A 17103-nucleotide genomic window follows, 5' to 3' on the forward strand; every position below is an offset into this window, starting at 1 on the left:
GTTGGTTAAGCAACTGCCTTCGGCTCAGGTCATGATCCTGGAGTCCCTGGATCGAGTCTCGCATCGGGCTCCCTGCTCGGCAGGGAGTCTGCTTTTCCCTCTGACCCTCCTCCCTCTCATGCTCTCTGTCTCTCATTCTCTCTGTCTCAAATAAATAAATAAAATCTTAAAAAAAAAATTTTAAAAAAATTACATATTTCTAATCCTGATGAATTCTATAGATAACCTGTCATTTGAAAGACTGACCCAAATAGAGAATATGCATGAAGGTGCATATGTCTCTACTAGGTTCAGATTAACTCAGTGGAAAATTTATTTGACAGATGCCCTGTTTATGTAGTGACCAAAGATGTCTCTTGCTCTTGGACACTGTGGTAAATAGTTTGATGTATGGGCTTGACTGGCCTGTTTTGTATGGGTAATTTTGGTACCCTACACCTATTAGATATCATTTTGGTCATTTATGAATCAGTGAATTATATGTGAAAACCACAGAGTTTGTTTAAACATTTTTGAATATTTGACTGGCCATGTGAAATTGATGTAATCTGAAACATGCTCAAGATTTTATATTTGCATGCTTTTTAATTATAGGACAAAAATCATAAAGAAGGTGGAAGCATACTTTCAGTGTGACCCTGAGTAAGTTAACGTTTTAGTGCCTCAGTTTCCTCTTATGGAAAATGGGAATGTTGTGAAGATTAAAGAAAGGAGTACATAAGGACAGTAGTGACCATTAATAAAGCTATTTATTATTGTTAAGCTACCATCTCACTCGAATTTTTAGAATTTCTATTCACTGTAAGTGAGCATCATATCTGCTGGAGAGCTACAAAAAATAAGAAATGACACAGAGATTTCTTTTTCAGTTACCCACAAGAAAACCACATATCTAAAACATAAAAATATTCCCTACGAAGGCCTAGCCTCTGTAGTTAAAAAACTGCCATTTATAGGAAAGTCACATCTCTCCTTATCCAGTTTCTTTCTTCTTTGTCCATTTTTGCCATTCTAACTGGTGTAAGGTGGTTTCTCAATGTGGTTTTGATTTGAATTTCCCTGATGGCTAATGATGTTGAACATTTTTTCATGTGTCTGTTAGCCATTTGTATGTCTTCTTCAGAGAAGTGTCTTTTCATCTCTTCTGCCCACTTTTTGACTTGATTATTTGTTTTTTGGGTGTTGAGTTTGAGAAGTTCTTTATAGATCTTGGATACCAGCCCTTTATCTGTAGTGTCATTTGCAAATATATTCTCCCATTCTGTGGGTTGCCTCTTTGTTTTGTTGACTGTTTCCTTTGCTGTGCAGAAACTTTTTATCTTGATGAAGTCCCAAAAGTTCATTTTTGCTTTTGTTTCACTAGCTTTTGGAGATGTATCTTGAAAGAAGTTGCTGTGGGTGATGTCAAAGAGGTTACTGCCTATGTTCTCCTCTAGGATTTTGATGGATTCCTGTCTCACATTGAGGTCTTTCATCCACTTTGAGTTTATCTTTGTGAATAGTGTTAGAGAATGATCGAGTTTCATTCTTCTGCATGTGGCTGTCCAATTTTCCCAGCACTATTTATTAAAGAGACTGTCTTTTTTCCATTGCATGTTTTTTCCTGCTTTGTCAAAGATTATTTGACCATAGAGTTGAGGGTCCATATCTGGGTTCTCTATTCTGTTCCATTGGTCTATATGTCTGTTTTTGTGCCTGTACCATGCTGTCTTGGTGATCACTGCTTTGTAATATATTACTTGAATATATTACAAGCTTGAAATTGGGCAACGTGATGCCCCCAGCTTTGCTTTTCTTTTCAACATATCCTTGGTGATTCGGGGTCTTTTCTGATTCCATACAAATTTTAGGATGGTTTGTTCCAGCACTTTGAAAAATGTCACTGGAATTTTGATCGGGATAGCATTGAAGGTATAGATTGCTCTGGGTAGCATAGACATTTTAACAATGTTTATTCTTCCGATCCATGAGCATGGAATATTTTTCCATCTTTGTGTGTCTTCTTCAATTTCTTTCATGAGTGTTCTGTAGTTCCTAGAGTATAGATCCTTTACCTCTTGGCTAGGTTTATTCCGAGGTATCTTATGGTTTTTGGTGCTATTGTAAATGGAATCATTTCTCTAATTTCTCTTTCTACAGTTGCATTGTTAGTGTATAAGAAAGCAACTGATTTCTGTGCATTGATTTTATATCCTGCCACATTACTGAATTGCTGTATGAGTTCTAGTAATTTGGGGGTGAAGTCTTTTGGGTTTTCCACATAAAGTATCATGTCGTCTGTGAAAAGAGAGAGTTTGACTTCTTCTTTGCCAATTTGAATACATTTTAGTTCTTTTTGTTGTCTGATTGCTGCTGCTAGGACTTCTAGTACTATGTTGAACAATAGTGGCGAGAGTGGGCATCCTTGACGTGTTCCTGATCTTAAGGGAAAGGCTCTCAGCTTTTCCCCATTGAGGATGATATTCGCTATGGGTTTTTCGTAGATGGATTTTATGAACTTGAGGAATGTTCCCTCTATCCCTAAACTCTGAAGAGTTTTAATCAGGAAAGGATGTTGTATTTTGTCAAATGCTTTTTCTGCATCAATTGAGAGAACCATATGGTTCTTCTCCCTCCTCTTATTAATGTGTTCTATCGCATTGATTGATTTGCAAATGTTGAACCACCCTTGAATCCTGGGGATAAATCCCACTTGGTCATGGTGGATGATCCTTTTAGTGTATTGTTGGATCCTATTAGCTAGGATTTTGTTGAGGATTTTGGAATCCATATTCATCAGGGATATTGGTCTGAAATTCTCCTTTTTGATGGGGTCTTTGCCTGGTTTGGGGATTAAGGTAATGCTGGCCTCATAGAATGAGTCTGGAAGATTTCCTTCTGTTTCTATTTTTTGAAACAGCTTCAGGAGAATAGGTATTATTTCTTCTTTGAATGTTTGGTAGAATTCCCCCAGGGAATCCATCAGGCCCTGGACTCTTGGTTTTTGGGAGGTTTTTGATCACTGCTTCAATCTCGTTACTGGTTATTGGCCTATTCAGGTTGTCAATTTCTTCCTGTTTCAGTCTTGGCAGCTTATAGGTTTCCAGGAAGGCCTCCATTTCGTCCAGATTGCTCAGTTTATTGGCATATAATTGTTGATAATAATTTCTAATAATTGTTTCTATTTCCTTGGTGTTTGTCGTGATCTCTCCCCTTTCATTCATAATTTTATTAATTTGGGTCCTTTCTCTTTTCTTTTGTATAAGTCTGGCCAGTGGTTTATCGATCTTATTAATTCTTTCAAAGAAACAACTTCTAGTTTCGTTGATCTGAACTACTGTGTTTCTGTTTCCTAATTTATTGATTTCTGCTCTAATTTTAATTATTTCTCTTCTAATGCGTGGCTTAGGCATCGTTTGTTGCTTTTTCTCTAGTTCTTTAAGGTGTAGAGTTAGTTGGTGAATTCGGGATTTTTCTATTTTTTTGAGTGAGGCTTGGATGGCTATGTATTTCCCCCTTAGGACCGCCTTTGCAGTATCCCATAGGTTTTGGACCGATGTGTTTTCGTTCTCATTGATTTCCATGAATTGTTTAAGTTCTTTGATTTCTTGGTTGACCCAAACATTCTTGAGCAGAGTGGTCTTTAGCTTCCAAGTGTTTGAATTTCTGCCAAATTTTTTCTTGTGATTGAGTTCCAGTTTTAAAGCATTGTGGTCTGAGAATATGCAGGGAATAATCTCAATCTTTTGGTATCGGTTGAGACCTGATTTGTGACCCACTTTGTGGTCTATTCTGGAGAGAGTTCCATGTGCGCTTGAGAAGAATGAGTATTGTGTTGTTTTAGGGTGGAATGTTCTGTAAATATCTATGAGGTCCATCTGGTCCAATGTATCATTCAAAGCTCTTGTTTCCTTGTTGATTTTCTGCTTAGATGATCTGTCCATTGCTGAGAGTGGAGTATTGAGGTCTCCTACAATTAACATATTGTTATCAATATGACTCTTTATTTTGGTTAACAGTTGGCTTATGTAGATGGCTGCTCCCATGTTGGGGGCTTAGATATTTACAATTGTTAGATCTTCTTGTTGGATAGACCCTTGAAGAATGATATAGTGTCCTTCTGTGTCTCTTATTACAGACTTTAGTTTAAAATCTAATTTATTTGGTATAAGAGTTGCTACCCCAGCTTTCTTTTGAGGTCCGCTGGCATGGAAGATGAATCTCCATCCCTTCACTTTCAGTCTGGATGTATCTTTAGGTTCAAAATGAGTCTCTTGTAGGCAGCATATGGATGGGTCCTGTCTTTTTATCCAATCTGCAACCCTGTGCCATTTTATGGGAGCATTTTGGCCATTCACGTTGAGAGTGATTATTGAAAGATATGAATTAATTGTCATCATGTTGCCTGTGAAGACGTTGTTTTTATAGATTGTCCCTGTAAATTTCTGTTGTATATCACTCTTGGGGTCTTTCTTCTTTTATAGAACCCCCCTTAATATTTTTTGCAGGGCAAGCTTAGTGGTCACATATTCTTTCAGTTTCTGCCGGTCGTGGAAGCTCTGCATCTCTCCATCCATTCTAAATGACAGCCTTGCTGGATAAAGGTTTCTTGGCTGCATGTTCTTCTCATTTAGTACCCTGAATATGTCTTGACAGCCCTTTCTGGCTTGCCAGGTCTCTGTGGATAGGTCTGACATTATTCTGATGTTCCTCCCTCTGTACGTAAGGAATCTCTTCCCCCTAACTGCCCTTAAGATGGTTTCCTTGGTTCTAAGATTTGCAAGTTTTACTATTACATGCCGGGGTGTTGGCCTGTTTTCCTTGATCTTGGGAGGGGTCCTCTCTGCCTCAAGGACACAAATGTTTGTTTCATTCCCCAGATTAGGGAAGTTCTCAGCTACAATTTGCTCAAATACATCTTCTAGTCCTCTCTCTCTCTCCACTCCGTCTGGGATTCCAATTATTCTGACATTGGAATGCTTCATGGTGTCACTTATTTCTCTGATTCTATTTTTATGGATTCTGAGTTGTTTTTCCCTGGGCTCCTCTTTTCCCTTTTTATCTGTTATATTGTCTTCCAGGTCGCTTATTCGTTCTTCTGCCTCACTTACCCTAGCTGTTAGATTATCTAGATTGGATTGGATCTCATTGATAGCATTTTTAAGTTCTGCCAATTCAGCTTTCATTTCTGCCCTTAGAGACTCTATGTTGCCATTAATAGATTTCTCCATTCTAGCCATTGTCTTCACAATTGCTAACCTGAATTCCATCTCCGACATCTTGGTTATATCTGCATCCATTTGTAAATCTGCAGCATAAGCCATAATCTCTGAGTCTTTTCTATTTTGGGGGTTCCTCCTCCTAGTCATTCTGTTGATGGGTGTTTGAAGGAATGTATAGAGTCCAAATTATTGACCAGAACCCAAGCAAGATGCACCTGTTTTCTTGGGACCTTAGGGCTGCTGGCCTCTTGTTTTCCCAGCCTGTCTTCTGGGCGAGGGGCCTGCCATGCTCTTACTCAGGCAACCCTGTTTGGGCAGAGTTGCCCTGCCCCTCTGTGGCGGGGGATGGGCTCAGGGGGAATCAGTTTTTGGGGCTTTTGTTCTCTGGTGGCTTTCCCTGGTGGCTTTCCACGAGTCAGAGCAGAAGAGACCGTTTCCAATCCTCTGCCTCAGAGCAGAGAGATTGCTGTCTATTCTTCAGTGAGCTCTCCAGGCCACACCATCTCCATTTCTGTCCATGCTGCTATAAACTGCAGGGTCCTGGGTTGTGCACCCCTCCGCAGTGCTCCCAGTCCTGCCTCCAGGTCAGGGCACGTCTCTGCCCTTTGTGCTTCTAAAACCTCCAGCTGCACCCAGTTCGCCCACTGATCCCGCCTCTCTGGGTTTCCACCCCCGTGCGTGCAGTTCACAGGCACGACCCCGTCGCTCTGGGTTTCCGCCCTGGGGGCTGCCCTAAAGTCCTTTCCCCACTGCTACCAGTCTGCTAGTCTGTGCCCCATCCCCAGCATGCGAGGCTGCCACTCACCAGTGGTGTAGGATCCCCATGGCCAGGCACCCTCCCACTGCCATTTATCCTCTGATATCTGCCCACAGAATCACGGCTCCTCGCTTCGTACCTCGAAACCAACCGCCTGCGATATTCTGTTTGTAGAGATCCAGATCTTCTTACATCTCAGGCTGGTTTTGTGGGTGATCAGAGTGTCTGGTAGATATCCAGCTCAATTCTGGGGACCAGTTGAAATAGACTCCCCTACTCCTCCACCATCTTTCCTTCCTCCCCCCACCATACACGTTTTCTAACTGACTTTCTGAAAGGGCTATCTTAATCTAGAACTAAGATAGTGTAAAAAATAGTGTGCAATTATCAATCATTTCCAACTTGAAAGGTGATTGTTAGATTTCTGGCACATCTAGGAACATAACATTTAAAAGGACAATGCACAAAAATTTCAACTTACCAAAGACACTATTTTTTCATTTAGGTCCATATATTCTTGTGAATATGGTTTTTCAAACTTGCTGTCATAGTCAATGTTATTGACTTTAAAGCTGATGTGATGGTAGAAAGGTGTCTTCTCTGGAAAGAGAGAAAAGAAAAAATAGTTCTCACTTCATTCATTTTGTAATTATTTTCATTCTTAAGAAGATCATGTGAAATATAATATTCTGATAAAATTGCAGTGAAATATAAATTCTGATAAAAATGCAACATTTCAATCATCTTGATTCCTAGTGATTGTTAAAATAACTTCAACAGAGCAATGTTTATTAAATTATAACACTACCCAAAGGTGTATTCAGAATTTTTAATGTAAAATTTTAATGTGCCATCTTTCAAATTTTGGCCATCTGAAGACAGCTTTGTTACTATGAGAAATTATATTAAAGCATAGGTAATTATCTTAGTTTTTGTGATCATCACAGATTACATTTAGGAAAATCAATGGAGTCCTAGGTTTTATCATTTATAAAGCACTTAGAAAGTGAAAATGAATAAAAGAGAAAGTAAAATGAGTCATGACTTGTAAGTACTGCAAATTAAGTAAGTAAAATTAAAAAATTAAACTAAAAAATGTATAAAAGTAAAGCAAAGGAAAAAGTTGAGTGTTAAGCTGGACTATACTATTTTAATACATCAAATACAGCAGAAATTAAATTTTTTCTTGCAACACATAGGTTCTAGAAGAAACATATCTCAATATAATAAAAGCCATATGTGACAAATCATAGCCAACATCATACGTATTGGTGAAAGATTAAAAGCTTTTCTTCTAAGGTCAGGAATAAGACAAGGATGCCCACTCTCATCACTCCTATTCAACATAGTATTAGAAGTCACAGCCAGAGTAATAAGTCAAGAGAAAGAAATAAAAGGCATCCAAATTGGAAAGGAAGAAATAAAATTGTCATTATTTGCAGATGATGTGATCTTATATAGAGAAAATCCTATAGATCCCAGCAAAAAATTGTTAGAACTAACCAAGTTCAGTAAAATTGAGGATACAAAATCAATACACAAAAAACAGTTGTTCTATACACCAACAATGAAACATGTGAAATAATATATGTGTATGGTGGTAACAATTTTTTAATATAAGTGTATCACATCAATTCATTATACATCTTCAGCTTACACAATGTTATGTGTCAATTATGTCTCAGTAAAGCAGGAAAAAGAAAGTTCCAAAGAAACATAGTATTTTTGTTGTTATATATTTTTATTCATAAATACTCCATGGCTTCTTATTTTTCTATTAGAATATTTAGGGTTGAGAATCCAGACATCGAGGCAGTGTTAGGTTATATTAACTTCTTGGAATACTAAATAAATTTCAAACACTAAAGAGGAAAGCCATTGTCTAATTCTGTAACTCTATAAGAGCACCAACCCTTAATTAGAATGTATAATGGTCAATTGACTGATGAATGGGTAAAGAAGATATGGTATATACATACAATGGAATATTACTCAGCCATAAAAAAGAGTGAAATCTTGCCATTTGCAATGACATGGATGGAGCTAGAGAGTATTTTGCTGAGTGAAATAAAGCAGTCAGATATAAACAAATGCTGCGTGATTTCACTCATATGTGGAATTTAGGAAAGAAAATAAATGAACAAAGGAAAAAAGAGAGAGAGGCAAACCAAGAAACAGACTCTTAACTATAGAGAACTGATGGTTACCAGAGGGGAGGTGGGTGGGGAGATGGGTTAAATAGATGATGGGGATTAAGGAATGCATTTGTGATGAGCATAAAAGTTAACAACACTGTATATTAACTAACTGGAATTTAAATAAAAACTTAAAAAAAAAGAAGGTATAGTGGTGAATTTGTTGGCATTCAGTGGAACTCACAGACTATCATAATAAAAAATTACCTCCTCTCCTTCAAATGTAACCTATACCTTGACCACAAAAGACATTTATGATCTAGGATTTCTTCTAAGTGTTATTTTCATTGTTTTTTTCCTTCCTAGAAGAGTCATACTTTTCAAATAATCCAGGATACACTCAGCTAAGATTAAGAGCTCCAAGAAGGACTATGTCCTGACTGATTCTCCTCTTTATATTTTTTATTAAATTAAAAAAAAATTTCAAGTGATTTTTTTAAAAAATTGAGATATAATTGACATATATTAATTTCAGATTTACAACACAACGATTTTGATGTATGTATGTATTATGAAATGATCATCACAGTAAGTCTAGTTAACATCCATCCAAATGATTTTTATCATTTTTATCTCAAGCACATTAAAAGCTTGAGAAACAAGGCTTCAATAAGTGGCTCTCAGCATGGGTTTCCAATTAGGATCACATGTGGAGTTTTAAGACTTCTCATCACATGTGCCCTTTCCCACAGAGTCTGTCTGTTCTGGGTGGGAACATCAATGTTTTATTTAAGTACTCCTGGTGATCCTAAGGTGAGGCCAGGGTTAAGTATGAAGTCCCCGGAGTATATTTCAGAGTTGAGTTCAGCCTTTAGTTCAAGGGGAGGCAACAGGGTCTGTTTTACATGGGTTTGGTGGGGGGAGGGTCAGTGCAGCCTATGTTATCCATGCTACAGCAGAATTTTGGGGCATCTGTGGGAAGGGAATGTCCCTGAAGACAAGGAAGAAGAGACTCAAAGTTTGGCCTCCATGTAGGAGCTTATTGCTTCCGAATCTCTCCTGAGACAAAAGACCCAGAAAGGTGGACTTTCTACCATTTAAAGGCCCTTCTGTCTGTGGCTGTGGTGGTAGCAGGTTGGGGGTCTGTACTGAAGCCATTAGAGGAACATTCTCAAGATGCAGATGTGATTTCTCTACATAATTTCACCTAAGGAAGAAACCTAGAGAAGGAAGCAGAAAGGGCAGAAATGGAAGGTTCTCAGGTAAATGTTTCCTGGGTCAGGGAGTGTCTATTCTTCTTCTTGCAAAGCCATGGTTTTAGAATGAGCAGACATTTACTTCTGGACTTTCTGAACACCTCTGGGGTTCCTGCCTAACAAATTTGTTTCAAGTATTTTTTGGTAGTTTCTTCATAACAATAGACTCAAGTAGTTGTAATAGAGACTATAATGGCCCACCAAAGTGGAAAATACTTTTTGGCCATTTACAGGAAAAGTGTGATGACTGCTGTAGATTCTGAGCACTTTTAGCAAAAGGCTAGTGTGATGCTCTAGAAAATTTCCTCCATTACTGCTATTTCTCCATTATGGCACCTGGCCTACTACCTGCCATTAAATACATAGTAGTAACCCAGTGAATGCTTGTTGAATTGAATCTGGGTAGTTTCAGATACCCCTTTTCTTTATTCTTTCTTTTCTTTTCTTTTCTTTTCTTTCTCTTTCTTTCTTTCTTTTTCTTCTTTTTCTTCTTTTTCTTTTTCTTTCTCTCTCTCTCTCTCCCTCCTCTACCTACCTTCCTTCCTTCCTGCCTTCCTGCCTTCCTTCCTTCCTTCCTTCCTTCCTTCCTTCCTTCCTTCCTTCCTTCCTATTGATCTATTTTCTACCTATTTATCTGTCTCTTAAAAAGTTAACCAAATAGAAAACAGAACATTATATAGAGTCATGTGAAGCAGAAAAAGGTAGGTATCCGGGAGTGAATATTTGTACAGTGCTTCAGTTTTTCTGGCCTCTTTATTTAAATAATAAATATGTGACAGGGTAATTATCATGAGGAGATGGCTCACTGCTTTCAGGTTTGGAGTCTGGCATAGTGAACTAGAATATCTTCAAATGGTAGTGAAAGCTTCATTCAAAGGAGGAGCATCATAAGGCTGCCTCTATATGATGCCAAAGCATCTGGATAAAAAGCATAATATTTGGTTTATCAGACTGAGATTTGGTTTATTTAGTGACAACTATGTAGACTTCTTAAAAGTGTCTTTCTGATTTAATGTTTTAGTTCATACAAGATATTGTGACATCAGGTATGTAGCCTTAAGGTGAAAAACCAATGACTTTTATAAAGATAAGCCCTATCAAACACTTTACACAGTCTCAGGAGGGTCTAGTCTTGTTCCCACAGGTTTACTATGACTTGAGAAAACTTACATTATTAACAAAACTTACTTATTCTTATGCAGAAGTATTTAATTTGGGATTTTTTTAAAGAAGTTTTTAAGTTGCTAAAGTTTATAATTTCTGGGAAATAGGTATTATTATGAGTAATTCTAAGAGTGAGTTCTTAAATATATTAGAATTTTATTTTCTTATTCAACAAAGTAATTATTCTCTTGTGGGAATGTAGAAATATATTTTTCCTATAAAAAGGCCCTCATTCTTGAAAAGGTTAGAAAATAGTGGGTTAAAGAAAGTGACAAAACAGCACACAGCAAATTTGGCACAAAGTGCTGTTTATAAGAAAGATTGATCTTGAGGAACTCATAATTTTTTTGTATTTTATGTAAAATATAAACAAAATTTATATTTGTACTGACCTTTTAGATTTCATCCTTCAACAGGAAATATTCTAGTTTTTAGGAAGAATTTTATTAGGAGAAAACATTACATGAAGAAAAAATTATAGGCTTTGAAACAAAAAATCTTAGCTTAGAATCCCATATTCTGGGCTTTTATATTTGTTTGTTAACTTATTGATTATCTCTTCAAAAAGTTACAAGTTCAGCAAAGGTAGGAACTATGGTTTATTCATCAACATATTCCCAGAACCCAAATCTTTAGCAGGAATTAAAAAAAGAGTACACCAAATCCCTGGGTTTAGAATACCCTAAGCCAAAGGTTACTAAAGAAGTTTGCAATCAGTATTATTAACCTTAAGAAATTCTCTCTGCTAAATAATGTTGTCTGACTTCTTTCCTTCCCCCATTCTCAAAATTCTTAATTTTCCCAATAATAGAATCAATAATTCTATGTGATTAGAAAGTCAGACACAATGAGTACTTACCATAAATGACAAAATAAACAATGAGTCCAATGATTACTGCAGCAATAACCAGCATTAAGATACCCAGGGTAATCTTTCCACATGTTGTGAGTTTCATTTTTGTGTTTGACTCTGTCCCTCTGAGCAGAAAGAATAGGAAATCAAGTGTTAATATGAGCAAGATATAGGACACTCTCAGAAATAAATATAGACTTGATGTGAAATATAAAATGGATTATTTTACATTATGGATTCATTGGACTGATGAGCTTGGAAAACATGTAGAACTAGTAAATATAATATTTGGTCTGCTTATTTTTCAGCACATATGAATAATAATGGTAATACTAAAACCAAAATTCATTCATTTAGCAAACACTTGTGGATGTTCTACTATGGACTAGGTACAGTAGTAGGAACAAAGATCTCTTTCCTTATGGATATTACATTTTACTGAGGGGAAATATAATATAAGGTATAATGAATAAATAATAATATATATAGATATATATAATTAATAAATAAGATATATAACTGGTAAAAAGATCTTAGGTACTATAGGAAAAGTAGAGCTAGGTAAAGATCAGAAATGTGGGAGTGTGTGTGAGATGATGGTGGCAGGATATGATATTAAATAGAGCAGTCAGGTTAGGCCTCCTGAGAAGGTAAAATCTGAGGGACTTGAAACAGAAGATGTTGTTGGCCATACAGGTATCTGGGATGTTACAGGCAGAAGGAACAACTCCACAAAGGCCATGAGGGAGAGGTATGCCTAGAAGGGCATGTTAGGAGGGCAGTGTGACTGAAGCAGTGAATGAGGAAAACAGTAATGAGGGAGTAATTATGAGAGGTACCAAGGCCTTGGTCATACAGGGCTCTGTGGGTCATTGTAATAATTTTGGCTTTTTCTCTGAGTGAAATGTGATTTTTAGGGGGCTTTGGGCAGAACACTATGATGATCTGATCTCATTTCTTAATGGGATCTCCCTGACTGCTTTGTGGAAAGTAAATTATAGAGGGCAAGGGTGGAAGCAGAACCACAAGATAGGAAATGATTATAACAATTCAAGCACAAGATGATGTTGATTTGGACCAGAGTGGTAGAGGTGGAGGAAATGAAAAATGTTTGAATTGGGATATGTTTTAAGTATAGAATTGGTAGGATAGAGTCTGGGATAGTAATATAAATTTTGCATTCTTCAATATATAGATTAGGATCTGAGACTAGAAGAGATTCTCAGAGGAGTAAGTATAGATAGAGAAGACCAGGATATGGTCACTGGAGCACTCCCATATTAAGAGATTAGGAAGAAGAGGAAGACCAAGCAAAGAAGACAGAGGGAGCAACTAGCAAAGGTTGGAGGAAAGGCAAGAGAAAGTAGTGTCCTGGAAACCGATAGAAGTGTATCAGGGATAAGGAAGGGAAACAACTGTGTCAAATGTTGCTGATAGCTCAAGATAAGCAAATGAGCATTGAAAATTGACCATTGGATTAGCATTATAGAGGTAACTAATGATCTTGATGCAAGAAGTTTTAGGAGTGGCAGGGGAAGAGAATGGTTAGAGATGGTTTCAAAGAGAATGGATGTAGAGGGACCAGAGACAGTGACCACTGACCATTCTTTCAAAGATTTTGCTGAAAAAAGGTAATAAAGAAATGGAACTATACATGGTGAAGGAATGGGATCAAGAGAAATTTTATAAGATAATAGTTTAATAAACCTCCATATATCCATCACACAAATTTAAGAACTGTGAACACCTTATAATATTTCATCTATTTTTCTGGAACATTTTAAAGTAGTTGCAGAAAAATAATTGCATCATGACATTCACCCTTAAATATTTTATTTCCCCTCTAAAAAATAAGAATATTAAAAAAATATGACCATTGTAATACCTAACGAAATTACCAATAATTCCTGAACAGCCTCTATCACCAAGTTCATATTCAAATATCTATAGTTGTCCTCAATTGTCTTCTACAATTTTTTTTTGTTGTTGAACAAAAGTCAAATCAAAATCTTCACATTGCATTTGGTTACTATACTTCTTATCTTTTCAAATCTAGAACAGCTTCAATACTCTGCCCTCATTTTAAAATTTTTCATGACATTAATTTATTAAAGGCTCTGGTTCAGTTATCTTACAGGATACTCCACCTCAGAGGAAGAGAATAAGTTTGTGTATTTGTGTTTCAAAATTTTTTAATTAAATGTTTTTTATTTTGTGACAATTAGACTCATATGTTGCAAGAAATAATACAGAGGGATCTCTGGTATATTTTGCTCAGTTTCCCCCAATGGTAACAAATTGCAAAACTATAACACAGTATCATAATTGGGATATCTATAATGATATGGCCAAAATACCTAACATGTCCATTACAAGGGTCCCTCATGTTGTTGTTGTTGTTTATAGCCACATCTACTTGCCTTCAGTCCCCTTACCCTCCTTAACTCCCTGGCAACCACTAGTCTCTTCTCCTTTTCTATAATTTTGTCATTTCAAGAATGTTATATAATTGGAATCCTACAATATGCAACTTTTTAGATTTTGCTTTTTATCACTCGGCAAAATTCTCTGGTGATTCATTCAGGTTGTTGCATATATCAATAGCTGTTTAAAAATTTTTTTTCAAAAATTGCTGTTAAATGTACTAACTCTTTCTTAGATGTCATTTGCAAATATCTTCTCTCATTCCATAGGCTGTCTTTTAGTTTTGTTGATTGTTTCCTTTGCTGTACAGAAGCTTTTTATTTCGATGTAGTCCCGATAGTTTATTTTTGCTTTTGTTTCCCTTGCCTCAGGGGACTTATCTAGAAAAAAGTTGCTATGGCCGATGTCAGAGACATTACTGCTTATGCTCTCTTCAAGGATTTTTATGGTTTCAGGTCTCACATTTAGGTCCTTAATTCATTTTGAGTTTATTTTGTGTATGGTATAAGAAAGTGGTCCAGTTTTATTCTCTTGGATGTAGCTGTCCAGTTTTCCCAACACCATTTGCTGAAGAGACTGTCTTTTTCCCATTGGATATTCTTGCTTCCTTTGTCAAAGATTAATTGACAATATAATTGTGGCTTTATTTCTGGGCTCTCTATTCTGTTCTATTGATCTATGTGTATATTTTTGTGCCAGTCCCATAATATTTTGATTACTACAGCTTTGTAATACTTTTGAAATCTGGGATTATGACACTTCCAGTTTTGTTCTTCTTTCTCAAGATTGCTTTGGTTATTCAGGTTCTTTTTGTTTCCTTACAAATTTTAGGATTATTTGTTCTGGTTTTGTGAAAAATGCTGTTGGTGTTTTGATAGGGATTGCATTAAATCTGTAGATTGCTTTGAGTGGTATGGACATTTTAACATTATTTGTTCTCCAAACCCATGAGAACTTAGTATCTTTCCATTTCTTTGTGTCATCTTTGATTTCTTTCATTGATTGATGTTTTATAGTTTTCAGAGTATGGGTCTTTCACCTCCTTGGTGAAGTTTATTCCTAGGTATCTTATTATTTTTGGTGCAGTTGTAAATGAACTATATTGTTATTTGAAGTGAGTTTCTTGTAGACAACATATAGTTGGGTTGTATTTTTAAATCCATTTTGTTAATATCTGTCTTTTACAGGTGTATTTAGACAATTTACATTTCGTGTAATTATGAGTATTTTAGGGCTCAACTCTGCCTTTCAAGTACCTTAATCAAAACATCTTTAAGAAACTCTGGGAGATTATTCATCATTATTCATAGACTCATGGGATTGTTAGAGGCATGGGATGACATACACAGTTTGGAAACAGTAGTTGGATAGGATAAGAGAATAACAATAATAAAAGCTTTTAGAATAAACTATCATATTTTTTATGAATTGGGAGGCAACTTTAATCCAAAGTATTTATGTTTCAATATAGTTTAATGTTTTTCTTTGCAGCACACAAAATGTGGGTGGAAGAAATGCCTCTTTACAAGTTAAGTAATTTATTGTATTCATGTTTATTAAGCATTTTCTATGTGTAAGACATTGTGCTAGGCAAGGGGTATACAGTGATGAACAAGATCACTGATAAATGTAGACTACAAGAACGGTAAAATATTAGTTTTGTTTTATATACTTATATACTATATTATTATACTTATTTGCAAGTATCCTGGTAGTACTAGTTTGGGCTGCCATAACCAAGTACCACAGACTGGGTGGCGTCAACAACAGAAATTCATTTTCTCACAGTTCTGGAGGCCAGAAGGCTGAGATAAAGGTGTTGGCAGGTTTGGTTTCTTCTGAGGCCTCTCTCCCTGGCTTACAGATGACTGTTTTTCCTCCTTATGTCTTCACATCATCTTCCCTCTGTACATATCTGTGTCCTAATTTTCTTTCTTTCTTTTTTTCTGGCTTAGACAACACAACACATTTATTTTCTCACAGTTCTTGAGGCCAGAAGGCTGAGATCAAGGCGTTGGCAGGATTGGTTTCTCCTGAGGTTTCCCTCCTTGGTTTGTATATGGCCATAGTTTTCACATGGCCTTCCCTTTGTGTACATCTGTGTCCAAATTTCCTCTTCTTATAAGGACATCGGCCACACTGCATTGGGCCCACCTTAATGACTTCCCATAATTTAATTACCTCTCTAGAGACCCTATCTCCAAATACAGTCAGATTCTGAGGTTACTAGGGGTTAGGATTTTGACATATGAATTTTGAGGGGACACAATTCAGTCAGTAACATATTTTTGGATTATATTATATACTTGATATTATATATTTTACATTTTATATATAATATACCCATATGTACAATACTCCATGTATGCTTGTATGCTTGTGTGTATGTATGCTTGATATATCCATATCAATATATGTTGAAATGACCATACTAAATATTGATTAGTTTGAAATACCTACATTTATTTGATTTTTGTTTGAAAATAGAATCAAGTACCTATAAAAAATTTACTTTTCATTGCTTAATAGTCATTCCCTGAATAGATGATACTCCCTAAAGAGCTAACATTAATTAGATATTCAATGCAGGTGAAATTTTCAAGTCTTATGTTTTTAGAAATTTCATTTTACTTAAAAACCACTTTGACCATTTAAATATATTCCAAATTATGTTTTCACCTTGCACATAAAAATTAATATCTTAATATTTCTATGGAAGTATGATGCCAATGAACATTTTTCGTTCATAATAAAATAAAAATCCCGGGGCACCTGAGTGGCTCAGTCGGTTAAGCCGTTGCCTTCGGCTCAGGTCATGATCCCAGGGTCCTGGGATAGAGCCCCACATCAGGCTCCCTGCTCAGGGGAGAGCCTGCTCCTCCCTCTGCCTCTGCTTGTGCTCTGCCTACTTGTGCTCTCTCTCTCTGTTAAATAAATAAATAAAATCTTAAAAAAAAAATAAATAAAATAAAATAAAAATCCCTGAAAGTCACTTCACTATGACAAGTGTTTTCCTCTAAATATCTACAATCTGACCAACTCAATGAGTCTAGAAGAGTGTTTAAAATTTGAGGGAAAAAATAAATGACTAATTTATATAGTAAAACCCTGGTAACTTACAATCCTGTTATCCTAAAGCAGCCTCTTCCACTCCCATATATGTATGCCTGTATATTTTACTCAATACAGCTTGCCATGGAATAAGCCTCAATGAAAACATGATGATTAGAGTATGAAATTGGTGGCAAAATCTTGGAGTATATTTTTTATTCATCTCAACTGTGTCCTTCTAATAGATCTATCTAAAAAATGC

General features: G+C 36.2%; 1 protein-coding gene across 1 annotated transcript in view; it reads right to left on the reverse strand.

Annotated features, from left to right (window-relative positions):
- Positions 1-15935, reverse strand: part of LOC123848936 (transmembrane protease serine 11C-like) — a 56774-nt gene extending 40839 nt beyond the window's left edge. The window contains exons 1-3 of the mRNA XM_045881796.2: positions 15772-15935; positions 11373-11491; positions 6440-6558 (exon numbers count right to left, since the gene is read on the reverse strand). Of these exons, the coding sequence (XP_045737752.1) occupies positions 6440-6558; positions 11373-11491; positions 15772-15935 (402 nt within the window). The remainder of the gene's footprint in view (positions 1-6439; positions 6559-11372; positions 11492-15771) is intronic.
- Between the last annotated feature and the right edge of the window lie 1168 nt (positions 15936-17103).

Source organism: Mirounga angustirostris, unplaced genomic scaffold (assembly GCF_029215605.1).
Source record: "Mirounga angustirostris isolate CCGP_5_RB_7025 unplaced genomic scaffold, mMirAng1.0.hap1 SCAF_2, whole genome shotgun sequence".
NCBI lineage: Eukaryota > Metazoa > Chordata > Mammalia > Carnivora > Phocidae > Mirounga > Mirounga angustirostris.